The sequence below is a fragment of the Neoarius graeffei genome, chromosome 27, assembly GCF_027579695.1.
Source record: "Neoarius graeffei isolate fNeoGra1 chromosome 27, fNeoGra1.pri, whole genome shotgun sequence".
NCBI classification, from domain to species: domain Eukaryota; kingdom Metazoa; phylum Chordata; class Actinopteri; order Siluriformes; family Ariidae; genus Neoarius; species Neoarius graeffei.
In genome coordinates, this window is record NC_083595.1 from 34837418 (window position 1) to 34862419 (window position 25002).

Genomic DNA, 25002 nt, shown 5'->3' on the forward strand with positions numbered 1-25002 from the left:
AAGCAAATCGACGGCGAATCCAGTGTATTAGGTATACAAAACTCCCCAGTGGACCAATGGATTGTCAAAGGAAATGCTTTCATTACTTGAGTTGAAAAACATAGCTGTTGTTTGAGATATATACTTTTTTAATCCAACTTTGAGGTATTTGTGTTAATCGTTATAGGCATTTTGACAGTCAGAAGGATACACAAAGATGTCTAATAGCTGTGCAGAAAAAAAGGACATAGTATGAGACAGAGTGGGAGTGCAGCGCAGACAGAAGGAGGGGGAGAAGTACGTCAGTAAGTGTGTGTTTTCCATGGAGTTCATGTCTGGGATAAAAAAAAAAAGTGTTTGTAAAGGGATTTAGGGCCAGAGTGGCAAATGAACAGGAGCATAGTGAGTGTTTGTAAAGCTCCGGAGTCCCTGGCTGTCAGTCAAGTCAGTTAAGAGGCTACACACACACACACACACACACGCACATGCATGCACGCACACATGCACGCAAGCACACACACACGCACATGCACGCAAGCAAGCACACATGCACGCAAGCACACACACACACACACACACATACAAGTTTGTCTTAGTATTCTTGTGCGGACTTTTCAGTGACATTTTTAATGCAGCCAATTAATGCTATTCCTACAGATTAATATAATCCTAACCTTAGCCTGACTAACCAAATGGAAACCTTTTACTGTAGCTTTGAATTATTTTGCAACAAACAAATAAACAAAGAAATAAAAACCCTGTTGTGTCCAAACTGGGGAACACAGTCTCTTTTAAGACACTAAACATCCTTATCAGCACATTTCAATGAGTTCAGTAAACTTTAGGACTCAAGACTAAAAAATTGACATTTAAATGAAGTGTAACAAGATGTGTTTCACTTCCCCTGTTTAGGTAGCGTGAAGCAAAGCCTGGGTAATGCTTTTAATGTATATACTTCAGAAAATCTCTTTACTATCTTCATTAATGGTCGGTGAATCACAGTCACAGTGTAGATTTCAAGAATTTGTGATGCTGTCTGAAGGCATTTAGAGAGAGATGGCAGAAGGATTTCAAGTATGAATCACTTCAAAATGAAAATGACTTTCCCACCAAGTTTCCCAGAGGCACAAAAAGCCATTAATATGGCAACTGGTGCTAAATTTAGGATCTTAATCTGAAAAGAAAAATGCAAGGGCTTACCTTGTCCTCCATCCTGTTGAGTCTGGAGCCAATTGTGTTCGTACCTCTATCTCTGGCTCTCTCTGAAAAGGAAAAAAAAAATACAGGAATGCCAACAAAATAATGACCAAGCGACAAGAAAACAGCGGTTTATATGAATTCAACCGACGTTAATATTAACAACATTAAATCATCATAATCCTTGTGATCATGGATGAGGTGGAGGTGTTGATATTTGATTATTATAGAAAAAAAACAGAGTACCCATTTATGTCTTTTTGTCTTCTTGGTTCTATTTTTTTTTTAACTTCCAGAAATAAACATTTATTCATTCTTGGTACAATTTATAGACTTCCTAGACCAAACATGTTTGATTACCTTCCCAGAAGTGAATGAACTAAAACGAGAATATCCATCCATCCATTATCTGTAACCGCTTATCCTGTACAGGGTTGCGGGCAAGCTGGAGCCTATCCCAGCTGACTACGGATGAAAGGCGGGGTACACCCTGGACAAGTCGCCAGGTCATCACAGGGCTGACACATATGCCCCTTTTCCACCAAAGCAGTTCCAGGGCTGGTTCGGGGCCAGTGCTTAGTTTGGAACCGGGTTTTCTGTTTCCACCAACAAAGAACTGGCTCTGGGGCCAGAAAAACCGGTTCCAGGCTAGCACCAACTCTCTGCTGGGCCAGAGGAAAGAACCGCTTATGTCAGCAGGGGGGCGGAGTTGTTAAGACCAACAACAATAACAAGACCGCGAAAGATCGCCATTTTTAAGCGACGAGAAGCAGCAGCTGTACAAACGCGAAGCCATCCATTATTATTATTGTTGTTGCTTGCTGCTGCTGCTTCTTCCGTGTTGTTTTTGCTTTGATATTCGCGCCAAGGTTTATGCAAATGTAGCAACGTAACTGACGTATACAGCGATGTAATGACGTATACAACGACGTAACTGACGTATACAGCGACGTAATGATGTGGCTTCCCTTAGCACCACGAGCTATGGAAAAGCAAACTGGTTCTCAGCTGGCTCGCAAGTTGAACGAGTTGTGAACCAGCACCAGCACTGGCCCCGAACCAGCCCTGGAACTGATTTGGTGGAAAAGGGGTAATAGAGACAAACAGCAGTTCACACACACATTCACACCTACGGTCAATTTAGAGTCACCAGTTAACCTTACCTGCATGTCTTTGGACTGTGGGGGAAACCGGAGCACCCAGAGGAAACCCACGTGGACACGGGGAGAACATGCAAACTCTACACTGAAAGGCCCTCGTCGGAAACAAGCTGGGCTTGAACCCAGAACCTTCTTGCTGTGAGGCAACAGTGCTAACCACTACACCACCGTGCTGCCCCCTAAGACATATATGCTGTTTTGTTTTTATTTTAAGTTTTTTTTTTTATTGTGACAAAGTAAGTGTTTGTTTCACTAACTTTACCTGAACTTGTCTGGAACAATGACAATTTTCCCAAACTCTGATCCAGTCTACAGAAGGCAGATAAAGCAGATTAATAAATGTGATATATTCATTGCTCTATAGTCCATACAGAAGTGATGTGCATTAAATTAGGGAGGAAAAAAGACAGTTTAAAACTGTAATATGCTTATAGAACCTGCAGAGTTTTTAGATTTGCAGCATTAATTGCACAGAAACTTGAATGAACTTGGAAGCAGTATCCCACCTTCTCTGCAACTCCTTGATGCGCACCATAAGGTTGACATGGCCTTGAGAGTACTGCTCGATCACATCTCTGACATCATAAGGTTTACGTGCTTGCTGTAAGCACACAAACATGGTCAGGGCTGTGTTTCTACTTGTCCTTCCTTATCTTATAAGTTCAATATAAGGAAACCCTTGTACTACAAAAAACAAAAACAATCCAGCTACTAAAACTAAACACATAACTACATGGGGAAAAATGAATAAATCACTGCATAATTATGAATGTTATAAAAACTTTCATCACTTCAAATCTATCCTGCTGCAGATCAAAGAGCACAAAGACCTCTTTGCTTTGAGTTGAGCTTTGAGAAAAGCCACCCACATGTACCGACGCCAAACCTTCATATTGATCAAGGACTCAAGCCCTGATTCCTTGCTTTTGAGCTTGATTAGGCCTACATGCCAACACCCTGAGCTGTTTGACTTGATTTGATGACATCAAGGAACGTGTGGAGAATATGGTAAGTCACATGTTTGTTATGAGGCTTCAGTTGCTTCAGCAAGAAAAAAATGTAAACATTCACACATCTCTGGTAAAAGAACTTCCAATTCAAATGGAAGTAAATCTGCTCAAAGAAGAGCAAACATGAGTCATGAGTTCAGACATTGAAACTGGCCGCCAATGTCTGACACACGGTCATGATTATGTGTTTGGTGTCACAAGAGTGTGTGAGAGGTGGACAGGAGGAGGGGTGAGGGGATTTCAGAGAAACGTAAGTGTGGTAAGCCAAAGGCAAATGAAAGGACACTGAGAGGGAAGCAGGAGAAAGATAGAAAGTGCAAAGGAAAAAGACGGACCGGTGGCGAGCGTCTAATGCAAGAAGGGGAAAAGTGTGTGGGATGCACCCCTGATGCCAACATAAATGTGTGTGTAGCTGGATATAATATGTCCATACAAACTGGAATCTATATGACCTGAATATGAAGGTATTTTTGTTTGTGTTGCCTGCATTTGTGAATTTAAAGATCCCAATATGTTTAATGAAAAACAAAGCAGTATGTTTGATCACACAGCACTGAAGTACATAGAGGATGTGACATGGTTGCACGAACATATGAAGTTTATCTTCGCGTGGTGAACATATTCATGAGTGAGCAACGCGAATAAGTGAAAATATTTTCAACACGAGAAGATAAACTTCATACTGTATCTTTGCACCACTGTGTCTCATCTCATTCTCATCTCATTATCTCTAGCCGCTTTATCCTGTTCTACAGGGTCGCAGGCAAGCTGGAGCCTATCCCAGCTGACTACGGGCGAAAGGCGGGGTACACCCTGGACAAGTTGCCAGGTCATCACAGGGCTGACACATAGACACAGACAACCATTCACACTCTCATTCACACCTACGGTCAATTTAGAGTCGCCAGTTAACCTAACCTGCATGTCTTTGGACTGTGGGGGAAACCGGAGCACCCGGAGGAAACCCACGCGGACACGGGGAGAACATGCAAACTCCACACAGAAAGGCCGTTGCCAGCCCCGGGGCTCGAACCCAGAACCTTCTTGCTGTGAGGCGACAGCGCTAACCACTACACCACCGTGCCGCCCCGCACCACTGTGTAATGTTCCTTATATTATATGGACACATCCACAAAAAATATGCAAGTTAATCAAAAGAGTTTTAATTGTGAACCGGTTCGCCATTTTGACAACCCATGTCTAGTCAGCGGGAAAACACTGGGAGTGACATCATCGGAGTGAAATATCAGGAATTATTATACATACAAGACACTTTTTCAATGGAATAAAACTGTGTTCTATTCCCTTCTAGCAGATTTTGTTCATTTGGTTTGACAGCATGCAATATTGTTAGCATATCGCTTATCCTATGTGTATTACATCACTCTACCCAGTGGAGAATGAGTGTTGAATAAGGTTTACGATATTGCATGGTTGTCAAGACAACATGACATCACACGTTGGAGATGTAAAACTTCCATGCTAGCGAGTGACTGTGACAATTTGTAAACAAACATGGCCGCCAGATTGGCTTTGTTAAATTCAGAAGATTTTGAGAACATTTTGAAAGAGAAAGACGTGTTGAAGGAATGTATGTATAATAATAATAATAATAATAATAATAATAATATTGGCTGGCTTTTTTTGTGGTATATCAGATATATTCCACTCAGCTAGCATGATATTGAACTCATCCTCGACTTGTTCAATACCATGCTAGCTGAATGGAATATATCTGATATCTCATCTCATTATCTCTAGCCGCTTTATCCTTCTACAGGGTCGCAGGCAAGCTGGAGCCTATCCCAGCTGACTACGGGCGAAAGGCGGGGTACACCCTGGACAAGTCGCCAGGTCATCACAGGGCTGACACATAGACACAGACAACCATTCACACTCACACCTACGGTCAATTAAGAGTCACCAGTTAACCTAACCTGCATGTCTTTGGGCTGTGGGGGAAACCGGAGCACCCGGAGGAAACCCACGCGGACACGGGGAGAACATGCAAACTCCACACAGAAAGGCCCTCGCCGGCCCCGGGGCTCGAACCCAGGACCTTCTTGCTGTGAGGTGACAGCGCTAACCACTACACCACCGTGCCGCCCTATATCTGATATATCATAAAAAAAGCCAGCCAATATTATTTAAATATGTCACTCAGATCCGTGATGTATTTCGTATGAAAAATACAAGTTTTTTAACACGAGAAGATAAACTTCATATTTTCAAACCAATGTATGATGTTCTTTTTATTATATAGACACATTCACAAACAAAAAGCACCCAAATTTATCAAAACAATTCATCGATTTCCTCACGACTGATATATAGAGATTTATATCATGGTTTTGGTTCTCCGTGTCCCAGATGTAGTTCGTATGAAAAATCTAATTGGTGTATCTCCCAGTAAAACACTCGTGCCTATGTAATATATAGTTTTCTGAAAAGTTTGCTAAATCTAGCACCAATCACAAATCACCTTAGCAGTTCTACATTCTACTATTCCTCTACACTCACTGGCACAACACTTACATTACCTGCTCGCTTTATTAGGGTTACTTGTATTGAAAGATGGGGGGACGACAAAGAAACAGGCAATATTTTTCCAAATATTCAACTGCCCGGTTTTGGAGAGCCTGTGCCGGATTCCTGTTTTTGGCTGACAGGAGTGGAACCCTATGTAGTATTCTGCTGCTGTAATCCAATTGTCTCAAGGTTCGCTGTGTTGTACATTCTGAGATGTTTTTCTGCTTAACATGGTTGTAAAGAGTGGTTATCTGAATTACTGTCGCCTTTCTGTCAGCTTCATCCAATTGAGCCATTCCCTTCTGACGCCTCTCATCAACAAGGTGCTTCCATCCACAGGTCTCCCGTTCACTGCATGTCTTTTATTTTTCTCATTACTCTTGAGTACATGAAAATCCAAGGACATTAGCAGGTTCTGAACTACTCAAACCAGCCTGCCTGGCACCAACAAACCAACAGGAACAGTCACAGTCATTGAGATTACATTTTTTCCCCTATTCTGATGTTTGATGTGAACGTTAACTGACCTGTATGTGCATGGTTTTATGCCAGTGAGTGTATGTCTCAGAGGGTGATAATGATTAACAGATTCCTACAAGGCCAATACTTTTGAATACACTTCAGTAGGCAAAGAGGAGATAAATTACTATTGCTAGATGCCTCAAAGGCTTATAAATGATGATTGTTTAAAGCTGCATTCACAAGCACTTTTTGGTATTAGTCAAAACCACATCACTACCATTCATTTTAATGAAAACAATGCCCTGACAGACAGCTTGCACCAACACATGCCAATGAATCAAAATGAATCACACGCCATCATCCATTACAAAAGTTCACGTTTTTGTGAAATGAATATTGACGTATACATGGATTAACCAATAGCAGATGGTCTTAGCGGCACTTCAGTCATTCAGGTCAGCTTTAAACAAAGATGAAGCAGAAACTCATCACATTCACAATTGTGCATCCAGCTCGAAAAATATATATGTGTATAAATATAACTGTTCCTATAAGTGTGTCTTTGTGAACATGGCTTTATACTGCCATCCATCTTTCCAGGCCTAATCAATAGTGCTTGCCTTGTAGAAATCTGTTGATTTCTGCTTGCCTTGTAGAAATCTGTTGTTGGCTAACACCCATAAGGCATACAGCAGCAGTATCATTTCCTAGTAGAATAGATATGGTTAGTCGTGATAAAGAGCTGTGCTATTTTGAAGGAAATGCTGCCTTTCACCATGTTATGCATTAAACAGTACTGTTAGCTCCATTAATCCCATTCCATCTTGTTGGTGTTCATGTTGAGCAGGTAGCAAAAACAGAAATGGAAAAAGCAGTTTTCTGTTGCCAAATGTTCAGGAACTGGGCAATGGATAAAGACCTTTTAGCATGAGGCCAGCTCTTCAACAGGCACCGGGAGAGACATTAAACCCCAATTACATTGGAACTCCTCATGGAGACATAATTACAGTTCGTAATTACACACATTATGGTGATAAGCGATCTGACCTTAACACTGAAATCCCATAATCAAGAGCTCAGTATGAGATATAAAGTTACCTGCCTGCAGAATCTCTGCATGCGGATTTCTGCTTTCAGGACAGAATTTATTGGTAGGTTTTTTTAAAAAAAAATCTAGTCAGTCTTACCTGGAACTTTTTTTTGGCCACAAAATAGCGCATTTTCTGGATCACTCTAATAGCCGCCCGGTGGGTTTCTTGCAACCTGTGTATTAATGGAAGATCATAAGGATGAGGAAGAGAAAGAGAGAAAGATACATTCCAGTTACACATAAGAAAGTATGATTCAATTTGATTCTCAAAGCTTTAGTGTCTCTGAGGGCATAAAACAGACAGAATGAACAAGAAACCCCCGTTTTACTTATTCTTGTGTGCTTGAAATTGTGCCAGAGTAATGCATGGTTTGGGTCCTTTACAAGTTCCAGAAAAGGCAAGGAAGACAATAAGGTTGTAAAGTGCTATTGGCTTCATGAAGATAATCGTTCCAAAGCACCCAGTGCACTCCTGACACAAGCCATGCTACACCATCTGCAAACCAATCCTCTCTAGCTTGGGAAAGGCCTTCAGGTGTGGCTTAAAGGGGTCTAGCAGAGGCCTTTAATGCTGATGAGCCCAGGTAAAGACACAGGCAGGGGTTATGACCAGGACACGGACCAAACACATCCCCAGTGTTGTCAGTCATGGAGGATTTTGAATGGGTTGTGTGTGAATGGGAGAGTGGCTGGTGTGAGACTTGCTCTCTTGTAGATACTTGTAGGTACCCTGTATAAAAGGACTATAAAGGGACAAATGACCTCTGTAGAACGTGTATAAAGAAGCCATTGAATAGAATTGAAAATTTGATCTTTTTATCTTGATTGTCCATGTGTAAATGTGTCCGTGTTGCTCTACATGTTGTCTGTATTTGTGTTGTTCTGCCACACCAATGCTTGCAGGTGCACCGCATCAATTAGAAGAAATCTCCAAAGAAAGGGATTAGCATCAAGTAGGTTGCAGGATATGAGACATTAGTGACTTCATTTCCATAGCTACCTGAGGGTGTTTGGTTCCTGAGCACAGGGAAATGGGGCATAACATATGCATAGCTCCAGGCAACGTCAAATAAACGGCCTGTAGCCCGTTCAGGATGATCTAGCATCTAGCCTTCTCGGCAACTAGATATAGTTAATATTCCTGAACTAGAATGCAAATTAGTCTTCCAGTAAAGTCATATAAGGGCAAAATATGTATGGGCATTTTATAAATTGACAAAGAAAGCCAACAACCAAATAATTGCCTCATACGTGTAGTTTTAACAGGAAAAACAAAACAAAACACACTTGCTGATATGGAGAGCTAAGTTTGAATAACAAGCTGTCCTCGAGCGGAGCCAAATTATTCCAAACACCACCCTTGGCCCATTTTTTACATTCCACTGCTGGACAAGACATGCATTACATAACTGTCTTTGGGTTATTGAGTCTTCATTCTGACTCACAAAGATGCCGAACGACAGTGACTAACATGAAGACAATACAAAGCATGCCATCACTGTGGGATACAACTCTGCTACTGACAGCCTTGTGATGACCCTGCCGCCTTTAAAAGGGCCTCCACAGATGACAACCACAAGATCATTATGCTTTGGAATCAGACGCTTGTCATTCCAGTAGATTGGCAAATGGTGCTGAGAGTATTTATGTGCGTGGAAAGAGAGAGAGAGAGAGAGAGAGAGAGAGAGAGAGAGAGAGAGGGAGAGAGAGAGAGATTGGGGGAAGAAGAACATGGGAACCAACCCATCTGTCTAGGGGACAGCACTACTTCCTTTCCTCATCCCTGGCTACCAGCATAGCAACGCTAGTCTCATGACCCCATCAGGGTCACCATCTGCCTTTGGTGCTGGCACAAAGCCTGGCTAATGGCAGACACTGGCAAGAAGCTACACACACAAAAAAAAAAGAGGAGAAAGAGATCTCCTGAAACTGATAAAGCAAATAATAGACAATCAGCAATGGCAGTCTCTCTTCCAGAGGCTGATAGCAGTAGCAGACAGATGTGAACAAACCACAGAGTGTCTGGAATAGCAAAAGAGAAGTCAAAGTGGTAAACATCTGTAACTATTAGCACACAAGAAGAGCTTCTGACCCGCCAAGACTCGCCATGTTCAAGCAAAGCCAAATCAATTTTATTTATAGACTGCTTTTTACGAGACATTGCCACAAAGCATTACAGAAAACTGCATCCAGAGCTCTAATGAGCATGAGGGAGAAGCCATTAAGATTTGTTGTTAATAAAAAAAAAGTGCATCAAACACAAGCTGTCACGCTATGATCTCCCAGAGTCATTTGCAAGTCACGACATGTGTGCTTGAACGCTTGATTGCGTGGATGCTAAAGGATGTTGTGCTTGTGTCAATGACAGTCACAAGCAAACTAAATAAAGATTAAAGAAGTGCAGCGTGGGACAGGAAACAACCACGCCATTACTGTCATCAACACTCTGCTCTGAACAGCTTGCCCACCTGCATCACATGTGCAGGGTGTGTTCAACATGATAAGGTGCTGCTTGTTAAACACTGATCTCAGGTCAGGTTGGTTTTGCAGTGGAGAAAGAACAAACTCAAGAAAAAGTGGGCTCTAGAATTGGCACTGACTGGAGTTGTACTGAGGTAAACAATCACAACACTTCAGAGTGGCACTATTAACAAGGAAATGAGGAAAGTAAACAAGTTACAGGGATAGACAGGGATTTTCTGCATGGCTTGCTCAGGCGCAGTGATAATGTCATACAATCTTCAGTATCTGCTGACTTTCAAAAGTCAGTGCTTGTTCATGAAAAGCAACAAAAAAGTACTACGTATAATCTCATCTCATTATCTCTAGCCACTTTATCCTGTTCTACAGGGTCGCAGGCAAGCTGGAGCCTATCCCAGCTGACTACGGGCAAGAGGCGGGGTACACCCTGGACAAGTCACCAGGTCATCACAGGGCTGACACATAGACAACCATTCACACCTACGGTCAATTTAGAGCCACCAATTAGCCTAACCTGCATGTCTTTGGACTGTGGGGGAAACCGGAGCACCCGGAGGAAACCCACACGGACAACATGCAAACTCCGCACAGAAAGGCCCTCGCCGGCCACGGGGCTCGAACCCGGACCTCCTTGCTGTGAGGCGACAACTACACCACTACACCACCATGCCACCCTACTATGTATAATGTTGAATATTTTACTCATAAGGCATTTTCTTTAAGTGGTACTCGTGTGACTTTTGCTCAGAGTTAATTGGACTGTTATCAGGACCAGATAAACAGGAAGGAAAGCAATCATGTTCTGGAGTCCCTCGTTAATCTTATCATCAAGATAGAGATAGAAACATTAGCCTGCAGCAGCACTCAGTATATGTACACACACATCCATGGGGACTGAGCACAGAAAAACTAACAAACACGTAGCTGTGTGGTTATAAAACCATGAAGAGGCCGTAAGACGACACAGAGATGTGAACGAATGCTTTTCCGCAAACATGAGGAACAACTGAATAAATAGATGTCACTTTCTTTTATTTCCTCTCACTACACACCAAAAACCAACACAGTCCTGAGTGTAAAGCGTTAACGACAAACAAATTACATCATCGGTATAAAATCTGAAATACACATTGCTGTGCTCAGCAAAAAAAAATCTGCACGCATAAGCCAGAATTGAGCAATAAAAGTGCCCTGAAAATGCTTTGTGCCCCAGAATAGACATCACGTGACGTGGGTCTGTTACTACTGCACCCCCCTTTCTAACTCACACACATGTACACGCACACACACACACGCCTCCCCTCCCCCGCCCTTAGCCGTGTCAGAGTGCACTCTTGTCCTCGTTGCTCTGAGTCAAAAGTTGAAGTGCTTTTGTGTGGCTGTGTTGCGCCACAGGCTTTAGGAGTGCAGCGCTGGGGCACTAAAAGGCTGGAGGCTCTAAGAATAGCCCCCCTGCAGCAGGAGGGGAACAGCACAGCGATTAGCCGCAGTCTGGAGGGACAGGGGGGTGGGGGTGGGGGTGGGGGGTATCGGGGCTTATTCTCAATAAAACACGCTAGCCCAAACATCGGCCCACTCGTCTGCTCTCAGCTCAAATGCCTCCATGACGTTTTTATAAGTGTCCAGCACAAGATAAGCACATGCAAGCCTCGGGCAGCCTGATAATCATTGACCAGACGCCGGATACTGAAGGATCATAGGTTGTGAGCAGGTCCGGCATGCCTAAGGACATCACATGCATGCACACACACACACGCACACACACATAAACACACGCCCATCGAACCAGGGGTCCCCGTGGCTTCAGTCAAGCAAAGATCTCTTTCATCCGGATCATCAAAGGGCCAGACTAGTACACCCAGTATTAAATATCCTTATTAAGGTTGAGACGGAGTGCCACAGCGCTGGATTACACCCTTACTAAATGGCCAGACCTGCTGCCTCTGTGCTTCCAAGCCTGGTGACACACATGTTCATATATGACTATAAATAACACATTCAGCACATATGACTATAAATAACCAGTGTCACTGTATGACAACATTAACAAATGTTCAAGACCTAAAATACAAATCGTCACATGGCTTTTATTTGTAATGTATCATTTTGCTGGAGATATTTTCCCAACCTTGTGTAATAAAAATGGCTGCATTTTGCTAAATTAAAAAAATACATCTCACAGAAAACTGTCTGAAGTCTCATCTCATCTCATTATCTCGAGCCGCTTTATCCTTCTACAGGGTCGCAGGCAAGCTGGAGCCTATCCCAGCTGACTATGGGCGAAAGGCGGGGTACACCCTGGACAAGTCGCCAGGTCATCACAGGGCTGACACATAGACACAGACAACCATTCACACTCACACCTACGGTCAATTTAGAGTCACCAGTTAACCTAACCTGCATGTCTTTGGACTGTGGGGGAAACCGGAGCACCCGGAGGAAACCCACACGGACACAACATGCAAACTCCGCCGGCCCCGGGGCTCGAACCCAGGACCTTCTTGCTGTGAGGCGACAGCGCTAACCACTACACCACCGTGCCGCCACTGTCTGAAGTTATGCTCCATAATAAGTTCAAGGACATAACACTAATTAATTTTTTTCGCAGTCCGGTTTCCATCAAATCATGCGCTCTGATTGGCTCGCGAGCGGTCTGGAATCCTACGATCCGGACCCCGGTTACGGACCTTTGGCGACTTGCTCGTTCACAACAACAACAAACATAGTAGCAATTTTTTGTCAATATTTATTTTCGCATTTCTCAGTATAATAGCATTAATTTTACAGCATGGACAGCGATAACGACAGTGTTCACAGCGAAAGCGAGTTTTACTACCCTGATGAAGACGAAATAAAAGAAAACATTTCAGGAGAAAGCCAAAAATTAGCTTGTAGCAGGTTTGTTCTAAATATGCTTTCCCTTTTGGGCGCTCTCATTTTCTGTTAGAATTTGGTAAAGAAAAAAAAATTATTTCCCAGCTTAAGGTCAGTCCATATCGTGAAATACCATGACCTCGGCCTTGAGAATACTGACCTCAGCCCAGAGGCCTCAGTCAGTATTTTCAAGACCTTGGTCACGGTATTTCATGATACAGACCTCCCAGCCGGTAAATAATATATATAAGTTAAAAAATAAGATCAGTTTTTACACTTTTTAAAAAATATAATCAATTGTAGTATTTTAACAAAATATCCTTACATTTTATTAAAGGATTTTATTAAATTTCTATTCATGTTTTAGTCATGTAATATTGACAGTGCTGTGTTTATTCAGTATTTCAATTCTTTCCAATTTGAGAACTTAAATCTTACAGTTTATGACCTGTGATGTCACTAAGCAACAAATCGCTCCAAAACAGTATGCTATATTTAGTAATGGAAATTATGGCTCGTTTCAGTGACTCGGCTGCTGCGTTTGATTAAAACTCGAAAATTTGAATTTGCCAAAGAAACCCAAAGAGTACGCCACCTCAACATGGAATTCCTTCTCATAAAGGCAGGAATCTCTCCTCAACCCTGAGTTCAGCATGTGACCTCAGAGCAACAGAGTTGCACACACTGTGAACAGAAAATAGCCCATCATTTTTCTATACTTGAATGAGTTTATAGTAGTATTTGCTTTGAATCAACATATACACACAACATATAGGTTAAATTTATACTGAAACACTAACAATACAGTTTGCTCCTCTGATATTATCAGTACGTCATGAAAGTTAACATTATCATTTATATCACCAATGCTAGCTGGCTAGCTTGTTGCTAGTTCATGAGCTTTAGATGCTTAGACCGAGCAAACAAAAGACAAGATGTCACTGAGGTGTCCATGTTTTTTTTTGCTTTGAAACAGACCAAGGTGGAAAATTATTTTTTTTTAAAGAATTGGTCTTGCATATGGTTCTATAGATCTAATAAAATCTTATTCTACTATCTCATCTCATCATCTCTAGCCGCTTTATCCTGTTCTACAGGGTCGCAGGCAAGCTGCAGCCTATCCCAGCTGACTACGGGCGAAAGGCAGGGTACACCCTGGACAAGTCGCCAGGTCATCACAGGGCTGACACATAGACACAGACAACCATTCACACTCACATTCACACCTACGGTCAATTTAGAGTCACCAGTTAACCTAACCTGCATGTCTTTGGACTGTGGAGGAAACCGGAGCACCTGGAGGAAACCCACGCGGACATGGGGAGAACATGCAAACTCCGCACAGAAAGGCCTTCATCAGCCATGGGGCTCGAACCCGGACCTTCTTGCTGTGAGGCGACAGCGCTAACCACTACACCACCGTGCCACCTTATTCTACTGTCTGATTCACAAAACAATACTACATTGCATTTATGAGAGCTGTCTAAATAAACGTACAAATGGCAGTGTGCTCCATATTTGCATTAATAAGCTACATTAATTAATACAGTAAGAATTCTAATATTAATTTGATTGTGCCTACTCTGCACTTCAAATTTGAAGAAGAAGATTCCTGTCCATTTATGTGGATTACTGTTCACCTTCTCAATACAGTACAATACACGACACACTGCATGCAGTCAGACCCTGCGGTTTTAGTCAAACACACCTTAAAGCCAGATGGCCTTTCTCATCTCATCTCATTATCTCTAGCCGCTTTATCCTGTTCTACAGGGTCGCAGGCAAGCTGGAGCCCATCCCAGCTGACTACGGGCGAAAGGCGGGGTACACCCTGGACAAGTCGCCAGGTCATCACAGGGCTGACACATAGACACAGACAACCATTCACACTCACATTCACACCTACGGTCAATTTAGAGTCACCAGTTAACCTAACCTGCATGTCTTTGGCCTGTGGGGGAAACCGGAGCACCCGGAGGAAACCCACGCGGACACAGGGAGAACATGCAAACTCCGCACAGAAAGGCCCTCGCTGGCCACGGGGCTCGAACCCGGACCTTCTTGCTGTGAAGCGACAGCGCTAACCACTACACCACCGTGCCGCCCCAGACGGCCTTTCAGTTTCATAAAATCAAAGTTCCTTCTGAAATTTGGTCATTGTGATATATGGTTATTTCTGTAATATCTCACAAAATATCAGGCCATTCTGTGGCTGGGAAGTTATTTAATTTGAGGAGATTTCCGAGGAAATAATGTGCATGAAATCGCTTGCTTCATGCAGTCAAGCAGACAGAGGAAGTCCGTGTGCGCATGCGCAGGTTTACCTTCTTCTTCTTTTGGGTTTTATGGCAGCTGGCATCCACAGTGTTGCATTACTGCCATCTACAGGTTTACCTTGACCATGCACTGACAGTTACATCATTCTGTCGCTAAACAAACAGCTGATCACATCGAGGTGCTCGCTGAGCGCCAATATTTATTAGTTTGGTCCTGCGTTTCCTTTCCTTTGGAACATAACATCTTTTCTTCTCGCTTTCCATTACTGTAGTCAGTCTTTCACATTTCATTCGCACACTCATGTCCTCCATTTTTCTCTCCTGTTTCAAACTTGTATCCCACAATGCCTTGCACGAACAGGGAAAGGCCACCATGTGATGCATGACGTAGTATCTTGAATTGGATCATGGTGAAGCAGGAAAAAATAGCGGAGAATCTATGGCCACGTGGCCTTAAATTCATTAATTGTTCTATTTAAAAAATAAATAATAAACAAATAAATAAATAAAAATTGGAAGTCTGTGATTCAATTTCAGTCACTTTCGGTCCACTAAACAAAGATAATTGTGTGTCATGGAAAATTTTTTTTATGACCTTCACTTAAGAAATCTGAAAGGCAGTCTACCTTTAACATTCTCACTAGAATCAGCTCTAAATTGTTATAATGCTCAGATTTTGACAAAATTCACTTGATTTGTTTCAATCATGGTTGTACTGTATGTGATTAATGATCTGGCCTGAGTTTCCTAAAAGCATTGCAGCACAAAGATCATCGTTAAATGGTAGAGGGAGCAGCATGATGAATGCTCTCTCTCTCTCTCTCTCTCTCTCTCTCCTAGTTAAGATGATCTTAGCATTAAGAGGCTTTTGGGAAACCCACTGATGATCAATTAACAGTGTTTAACTGATCAATTTACAAATAAAATATTGATAGCTTTCATACTGTTTTACTGTCATACTGTAATGTGCATTACTGTTATTTTCCATAAAGCACACAAATAAATATTTTAACAATGATTTACGCAAATAATTAACAATAAGTACTGAATGGCCATTTGATTCAAAACAAAATGATGGTCTCTGACTTTTGCACGGTACAGTATAAGAATCCAAAATCAAGCAAAATCTTAGATTATAGTGTTATTTCTGTATCACTGATTTAAAGAGACATGCAGCTAGATTTTTAATAACAAATGACTAGCTTTAATCCCTGAGACTTTAAATGCAAACAATATCGTGGATTTCTTACGCAAGTCAGTTTCCCAAACCAGACTGGGAAAATGCAGCAGATTAAGACTACGTTCAGACTGCACCCTGAAACGACCCATATCCGATTTTTTTGCCCATATGCGACCTGTATCCGATTTGTTATTGACAATCTGAATGACACAGATCCGATTTTTTCACATGCGACCCAGGCCGCTTGGATATGTGGTCCTAATTCCGATGCATATCCGATATTTTCACATGCGACTGCAGTCTGACCGGACAGGTCGCATTCATGCGACCTACACGTCATCAACAAGAGACAAACGTCACTATTCTGCATTGGCTAATCCCGCCTCTTTGGGGGAAAACAACAACATTTGTACAGTTTTCAGAATTTAAATAGACTTTTATAGAATTGATCAAGCTAATGGTGGATTTGGTAGGGACCTGGATGTTTATCCGTTAGCCTGATTAAATAAAACAGTTTCTATAACTGATTTATAACTTAAACCATCCTGTATTACAAGATTATAAGATTGTTCTGGAAATTTCCAGTAATTTGACACCTTCGGTCTCATTAGACTGCTGCCCACATTAATCAGATTATTATGTGAGTTCCGCCGCCACCACAAAAACCACATCGCCAGGTCTCACCTCATCTCCATAGCAAACTGCACTGGTGTTTATGCATCTTGAGCCAGCGCTGAGAGAAGTTGCAGAATTCAGCTGGCTATAAACAATCTAAATAAATATTTATAAAAATGTAGAAAAAGTTTATTAATATGACGAAATAAATATGTGCAAATTATTAAGCCTGAATTAAGAGTTTGGTAATACAGCGGCCGTATCCCAAATGACTGCCTACTGAAGCTCGAGTGCACTATATAGAGTTTAAAAATCCATTACTTCCTAGTAACATGTAGTGCACTTATATAGAAATTACAGAGACATTTAGGAGTCAACCCTCGTTACCAGGCTACACGTTTTCATTTCAGTTCAGAAACAAAAACACATACGAGACCTCACACTTTAACACTAACCAGATAATTAAACAAACAAACAAAAAAAGAAATCATTAAACTTGAAGAGTGCGCTTTTTTTTTGTTTACGTATTACGTAGATGTGCTTATTACGTGTCAATTTGCGCATGCGGGACACTTTTGGGTCGTTTTCCGTTCATATTGGAGATCGCATACAAGTCTCATATAATTGGTAATGTGAACGGCCTAACAAAAAAATCGGATTTCACAACAAATCGGATATGGGTCGTTTCAGGTTGCAGTCTGAACGTAGTGTTAGTAATATCTTAAAAGCATTTTGCATTTTAGTAACGTTCACAGGAACGTCAACAATGTACAGTTATAATAAAGTTTTGCATTATTTTACAGGTTTGTCTTACAGGACACAAGAGAATCCACTAGAATTACATGCAACGGTGGATCCTGCTATCTATCTCAATCTGTATCTGTCTCCTCTGTCTGCCCCTCCTCCCTCTATCTCCTTCTTTCTGTTTCTCCTCGTTCTCTTGTTAGCCCTGACACACTGTAACGAAACGCAATTACTGTTAAAGAGGAAAGAAAGGGTGGCCGTGACGGCCCTGATAAAGAGACTTGTGCTGGCAAGCCGCGCTGAAGAGGCATTAGTGAGCCAACGATCCTGTCCTATTCATCACGCCTCACACACTCCGGTGCAGTTTTACACACAAACACACTCAAAAGCACACATACAGCAGTCTAGACAGTGCAGCATATTATGTCCAGACAGTACAGTACATTAGGTCAGTTCTAATAAGGAACTCCAGGAAGGCCGTTTTTTTCTGCCATATTTCAAATACGTCAACAAGCTGCTTAGATTAAAAATAATCTCATATCTAATATCAGGATTCTCCAAAGGGTCCAAAATGTATATTCAGAAGGTCAATGCTTTTGTTATTTCCTTTTTTCTTTTTAATGATGTGATGATATTGGAGATCGCTATTTGCTACGACTGATATACTTATTCTATAGATGGTTTTGTATTTATTACAGTTCTACCAGAAACTGAATGGTCACTTGAATTGAATGGGTTTTAAAATGCCTCTATTCACCTGAATGTTTTTTTGTTTTTTGAATAAGAAATTATCAAACCATGTTGACTTGAAAATAGCTATGTAAAATCTTTCAACTCTACATTTTTGGGTTCTGTAAGTGAAAAGTAAGCTCTGTGATAAGAATCTCGAATAACTTCAGTGAATATACATAATGGTATATGTTTGACTAATATGTGTAATATTTGAAGAATTGTATCAGATTATACAGTACTAATAAAATTATTCTGTGCTGTAAGAGGTTAAAACAGATGTTAAAGCCAAACATTATGATACCATTAAATAATCCATGAACTCGACCAACACTAACACTAACTTTTATGTTGAAAATGTAAAAAAAAAAATAAAATTGAACAGCACAAGTCTCACCAGGCCTGGAGGTGATTGTTTCTTATGATAAGATGTTTCTAACAAAGCTGCCATTGCAGTCCTAGGCTAGGAGCCCAGTACGACTAGAGCTGCTTGTCAATCAGGCCATTGTTGGAGTGTGTAGTGCTGCAGACAATGGCTCTTTGTCTCAGGGCTAGAGTGGACGACCGGGCCCTGCCTCAGCCACAAGAAACCCTTCTCTGTTTGCTGAGAATAAATCAATCTTTTGAGCCTTTGGTAAACCACACACCCCACTGTCACAAGGCAAGAGGAGCTGATCTGAGCAGGAGCAGACGGCCACTCGTGCTTTCACTCACTCACTCAGTCATGCACCTGCTTCTGCTGCGATTCCATCTCTTTTCACCTTGGCCATGCCACCAGCTACGAGCTTGCTTTACCAACCTATGAAGCATTGCAGAGGGAATTTCAGGTGAAGGCAAACATGCAGGTGTCTCAAACACATCTAAAACTCATGGTACTGTTGTTTTCTGATCTTAAAATATGCACTGAGACTATATTCGGATTATACTCCTCGGTAGTATAGGATAAAGAAAATGCCTGTATGTGTAAGCGTGGTTACTTATGTGTGTACACACACACACACACACACACACACACACACACACACACACACACAAGAGTCGCAGAGGCGTAGCTATAGCATTGTTCTCTCCCCACCCCCAGTGAAGGCAAGCTGCTTCAGCTGCAGACACGGGGACGATGGCTTAGGGCCTCTCTGTCCTCTTAAGTTAACAGGCCAAGGTCGAAGGTCATCAAAGGAGAAAGATTGTGAGCACCATGCTCGGAGAGGACAGCAGAAGAGTGCACAGGAATATTGTGTAAGAATTATGTTTTTGCTCGCACCTTTCAGGTGCTTTTAGCAACCTGCTGTTCCATAGCACACAAACAAATAAACATTTACTCACACCCGCAGAGAGAGAGAAGGAAGAAGAAAATAGAGAGCGAGAGAGAGAGAAAACAGAAGCAAAAGAAAAGGAGAGAGACAGCTGTTACCATTGCATCTCAGTGTGAGATGAGTGAAAGCTCATTAAACTTCAAAGATCAAACAGAAGCAAGCAGTGACAAGAGAGCTTTTGTGTAGGAGATGTAATATGTGTGCTTAAGGAGAGGTGGAACCAAATCAAACGTCTAGCTCAGAGAAAAAAAAATCAATACCTACATTTAGAGACAAATAAAAAAAAAAATTAAAAATCCAAAGACAGATTCGGATAAGAAAATGCAATCTCATGATAATGATGAAGGTGTTCTGCCATTAGCTTACATACGTATATAAACTGTGTTGGCTTTGTTCTCACATCCATAATTTGTGGATGGAGCTCATGGGCAAGCTATCTATGATTCTGATTCTCCATCTGCCCCAAAATCAAATTACTTAATGTTATTTCTTCATTATCAGTTCCTAGTCATCTAAAGTTCTTTCTTTTAATTTCACTCACCACTGCAAAAATTATTACATTAAGACTCAACAGATTTAAACTACAAACCATGGGTGGATATTTGGTCACGTTTTCTTCAATGTTTTAGAATATACCGTATGGAGAACTCATCCATCTTTACGTATTTTCTCTGTGTATAAAGTATATACACATAATTTGTTAATTATCCTCACAGCATACATTTTATTTTGTTAACACTGTTAACAGTGTTGTCATCATATTTTCTTCTTTGTACATTTCTATTATTAAAGCTAGACTGCCTTTCAGATTTTTCAAGTGTAGGTCATAAACAGAATTTTCCCTGACACCCAATTATTTTTGTTTAGTGGACCAAAAGCTACTGAATTCAAACCACAGACTTCCAATTTTATTATTATTATTATTATTATTATTATTATTATTATTATTTATTAATTAATTTATTTTTTAAATAGAACAATAAATGAATTTAGGGCTATGTGGCCCTAAATTCTTTGCCATTTTTTCCTACTTCACCATGACTCAATTCAAGATACTATGTCATGCATCACGTGGTGGACTTTCCCTGTTCATGCAAGGCATTGTGGGATACAAATTTGAAACAGGAGAGAAAAATGGAGGACGTGAACGTGTGAATGAAATGTGAAAGACCGACTACAGTAACGGAAAGCGAGAAGAAAAGACGTCATGTTGCGAAGGAAAGGAAACGCAGGACTAAACTTATATCAACAATCAGCGGAGACAGTGGGATGATCAAAGGCAAAGTTACGCATGTGCACATGCACTTCCTCTGTTTGCTTGACGGCACAAACTGGGCCATCTCACGCACATTATTTGCTATGGAATCCCCTCAAATTAGATATGTTCCCAGTCACAGAATTGCCTGATATTTTGTGAGATATTAGAGAAATAAACATCCATCATTATGACCAAGTTTCAGAGAGAACTAAATTTTATTTATTTATTTTTTTAATGGAAAGGCAGTCTTCCTTTAATTCTACTTGCACTATTATAAATAATCTATAAAGATTTATGATCTTTAAGAATGAATGTGTGGTCAAAGAATACTGACACAAGCTTTAATAATAATAATAAGAAGAAGAAGAAGAAGAAAAAGAAGAAGAGGAAATGAAAAAGCATATGAACTTTGTCATATATCCAGAATTATTATACATGCAGGTCACTTTTTCACTGGAATAAAAATGTGTTATATTCACTTCTAGCAAGTTTCGTTCATTTGGTTTGATAGCATGCAATATTATTAGAATATCGCTTATCCTACGTGTATTATGCCACGCTACCCAGTAGAGAATGAGCGCTGAATATGGTTTACGATATTGCATGGTTGTCAAGACAACATGACATCACATGTCGCAGCTGATGCGAATATCCAATGAGAAAGTTTTCTGCTGCGCATGCACAGAATAATTTATTTGTTCGCAGGGAAAGAGGAAGATGCATTGAACACCTGAAAGGCTACCAAAACTTCATTAGATATTATTCAGGCATATTTACAATAGAAAAACATATCAATGGACATTGAAAAACTGGAAAAGAGAGTGTGTATGTATTAATAATAATAATATAGGCTGGCTTTTTTTCGTGGTATATCAGATAGCATGACATTGAACGAGTCAAAGACAAGTTCAATATCATGCTAGCTGAATAGAACATATCTGATATACCACTCAATGCCAGCCAATATTATTTAAGTATTTCACAAATATTACGAAGATGAGGAATAGCCAAGAAAAAATTTTTCCTACTGAAAAAAACAAAACAAAACAAAACACAAGACCAACTGTTCCCAATGGTGTCTCTGATAGTTAACAGAATGAACACTAAACCAGAAGTATGCAGGATTACATAATTATATTTTTGCTGATTCATGTCCCTCTTAGTCTGGTATTAAAGAGCAATTTCCTTCTTTGAGAGTTATTGAAAAGTTGCTTAGTTGCTCAATCTTGAACAGCAGAAAAGTCAGTGGCAGCTGACAGGTTGTACGCTTTGATTTTCCCAGCCATGGTGTAAAACAAAAAATCTCCACTGCCCTCTAGTGGATCACACATTCCGCCAAAGAAAACAACAATCAGTCATATAAGAGGCCACATTCTTCCAGTCCATTTACATCGATTCAAGCGTCAGAGTCAGCAAGAGCGATAGCGCCTGACGTCACGTGCCACAAACTGACTGAGACGCTCTGTTTCATGAGGCTATCCTTATCTGTAGGAGAAAGGCCATACACAGTCTCTGTGGAACATAAACAGCAAGCAGAGCATGCACTCGTACCGTTCCACAAGCTACATGGCTAATGGGGTGCAGAAGTCCAGCTAATAGCCCACTCACAGGCAATCCACACCCATGGGAACTGCATGGCTCCAGGCACCAGAAATCTGGCCCTTTTCCACAGGTTTAGCCCCCAATTAAGTGTCAAAAAAGAGTGACGGTGCTCTCAGTGGGAATAAAGCTTGTTAGGTGTGAAAGCTATAATTGCTTTACAGATCTTAGCTAAATTTCAGGAGATTAGCAGACTGCTGAGACTTGGATTGATGTTAACTGCAGATAATCAGGTTTTAACTGATGATAAAGCTGACTACTGATTTTGGTATCTCAAACATGTTGTAAAAGGATTCTTTGGTCATGATTTGAGATTGGCAATCTTAGCACACATAAGGTGATGTGCTCACTGATGGCTGATTTAGTGCCACTGCAACTAAAGACAGCCAACAACAAAGTTCTGGCAACAAAGAAATGTTTGATTAAAATTTAAAGTAGTAAAGCCACTACTACAATACTCATCTCTAGCAAAGCGAGAGAACAGTCACCTTATCCTGCCTTGAACTCAGGTCTACAGGATACCAAACCTGCACCCTGACACCAAAGAGCCAGGCTCGTTGGTATGGCCATCAGAGCACATACTGACACATCAACTGTAGTGACGGGCACTCCGTCACACTGCCCTCCCCTTCGGGAGGCACACCCATGCGCTTCACGCACACAGGTGTCCCTCACGCATCCACACTTCTCCCATACCAGGGTGCCCCACCCACTCGTTCTTCACCCATCTCTGGGGTCCCTCACACAGGGTCCACCTATCCTGGGGGTCCCTTGTACAGGGCACACCTCCGATGGCCTCCCAGCAAGCCATCCCACTTCTGACACCATCTGTAGCAAAGTGAGAGAACAGCCACTTTATCCTGCCTTGAACCCAGGTCTACAGGATACCAAACCTGCACCCTGGCCACAACACCAAAGAGCCAGGCTCATTGGTATGGCCATCAGAGCACATACTCAACTGTTGTGACGGGCACTCCGTCACATCATCTAAAAGTAATTTACTTTTATAGTAGGACAGCATACAACGATGGGGTGCTATAAATATGGCAATGATGAAACGTAAACAAAACATGCTATCTGTATTATCCCGATTAATATCCTTATTGCCGCAAGCTCACTTTGAAGAATGTTTCTGTTAACGTGCCCCATTTTCTGCATGAGCATAGATCGAGCTGATCGATGACATAAAGAGAAATATCTTAGCAGCAGGTGAAGTTTAACCAGCTCAACATGTATTTTAGCAACTTGTAGCTGCTCAAACCAAGCTGATTTTTTCAACGTGTATTCTTGTGTTGCATTTTGTATTTTTATTTATAGATTAACAGAAGTATTTCCATGGTTAAAATGAACTAGATAATAAAATGTGGCTTTACAGCATAGATAAATAGATATTTCCTTGTTAGCCACTAAGACCAACGTCATTATTAATCTTAATTAGCAAGCTAGGTAGTCATGCTATTCAGCATAATGTCATAATGTTCAATTATGTCGAGAAAAGTGGAATTAGACTTTTTTCTACCTGACAGTGCAAGGCATTTTGTTTTTGTTTTTGCATTTTTGTGCCCATTTGCTTTCTGTGTCTATTTTTCACCAATCTGTGTCTTTTTCAGACAGATTTTCTGCTTCTTTAGCAAGTTAGTCAGCTAGCTCTTTGCTAACATTGTGCCATATTGTTGTGTAAGTACAAATTACGATAAATTATTGCTTGCAGACCTTGGTGGAGCAATTGGAGAAGGATTTTGGGAGTCATTTGTGATAGGAAAGTCCCAACAAAAGTGAAAGTTAAGATGTATAAGACAGTAGTGAGACCAGCTGTGATGTATGGATTGGAGACCATACCCTTAACGAAGAGACAGGAGGCAAAGTTGGAGGTGGCGGAGTTGAGGATATTAAGGTTTGCGATGGGAGTGACAAGGTTGGACAGGATAAGGAACGAGCACATCAGAGGGACAGCACATGTGGAGAGCTTGGGAATTAAGCTAAGAGAGATGAGACTGAGATGGTATGGGCACATCCTGAGAAGAGATGCAGAGCATGTTGGAAGGAGAATGTTGAGGATGGAGCTGCCAGGCAAACGAAAACGAGGAAGGCCAAAGAGGAGATCCATGGATGTGGTGAGAGAGGACATGAAAGCGGCAGGTGTGGTAGAGAAGGATGCGGAAGACAGGGAGCAATGGAGAAGAAAGATCCGCTGTGGCGACCCCTAACCGGGAGCAGCCAAAAGAAGAAGAAGATTGCTTGCAGACCTTGCTAGCAACTAGCGCAAATACTTTCCAGTGCTACTTTCTTTATCTGCCTTTAAAATTTGCTGAAATAACAATACTTCCATTTAATTTCACTGTCAGACAGTTGTCAGATTGAGCTGTCACTATTTTAATTTTTTAATATTATTTTAACTCACTTTGAAAATCACACTCACGTGCTCATATTCATTACATGTGTAATACTGTAATAATAACTGCACATAATCACATGCTTAGAGGCTTGAATATGTGTATTGTGCTTC

The 25002-nt window shown here is 41.2% G+C and overlaps 1 protein-coding gene across 1 annotated transcript in view; it reads right to left on the reverse strand.

Annotated features, from left to right (window-relative positions):
* kcnq1.1 (potassium voltage-gated channel, KQT-like subfamily, member 1.1) overlaps positions 1–25002 on the reverse strand; it is a 70042-nt gene that overhangs the window by 7358 nt on the left and 37682 nt on the right. The window contains exons 14-17 of the mRNA XM_060911822.1: positions 7525–7600; positions 2843–2937; positions 2599–2645; positions 1180–1241 (exon numbers count right to left, since the gene is read on the reverse strand). Of these exons, the coding sequence (XP_060767805.1) occupies positions 1180–1241; positions 2599–2645; positions 2843–2937; positions 7525–7600 (280 nt within the window). The remainder of the gene's footprint in view (positions 1–1179; positions 1242–2598; positions 2646–2842; positions 2938–7524; positions 7601–25002) is intronic.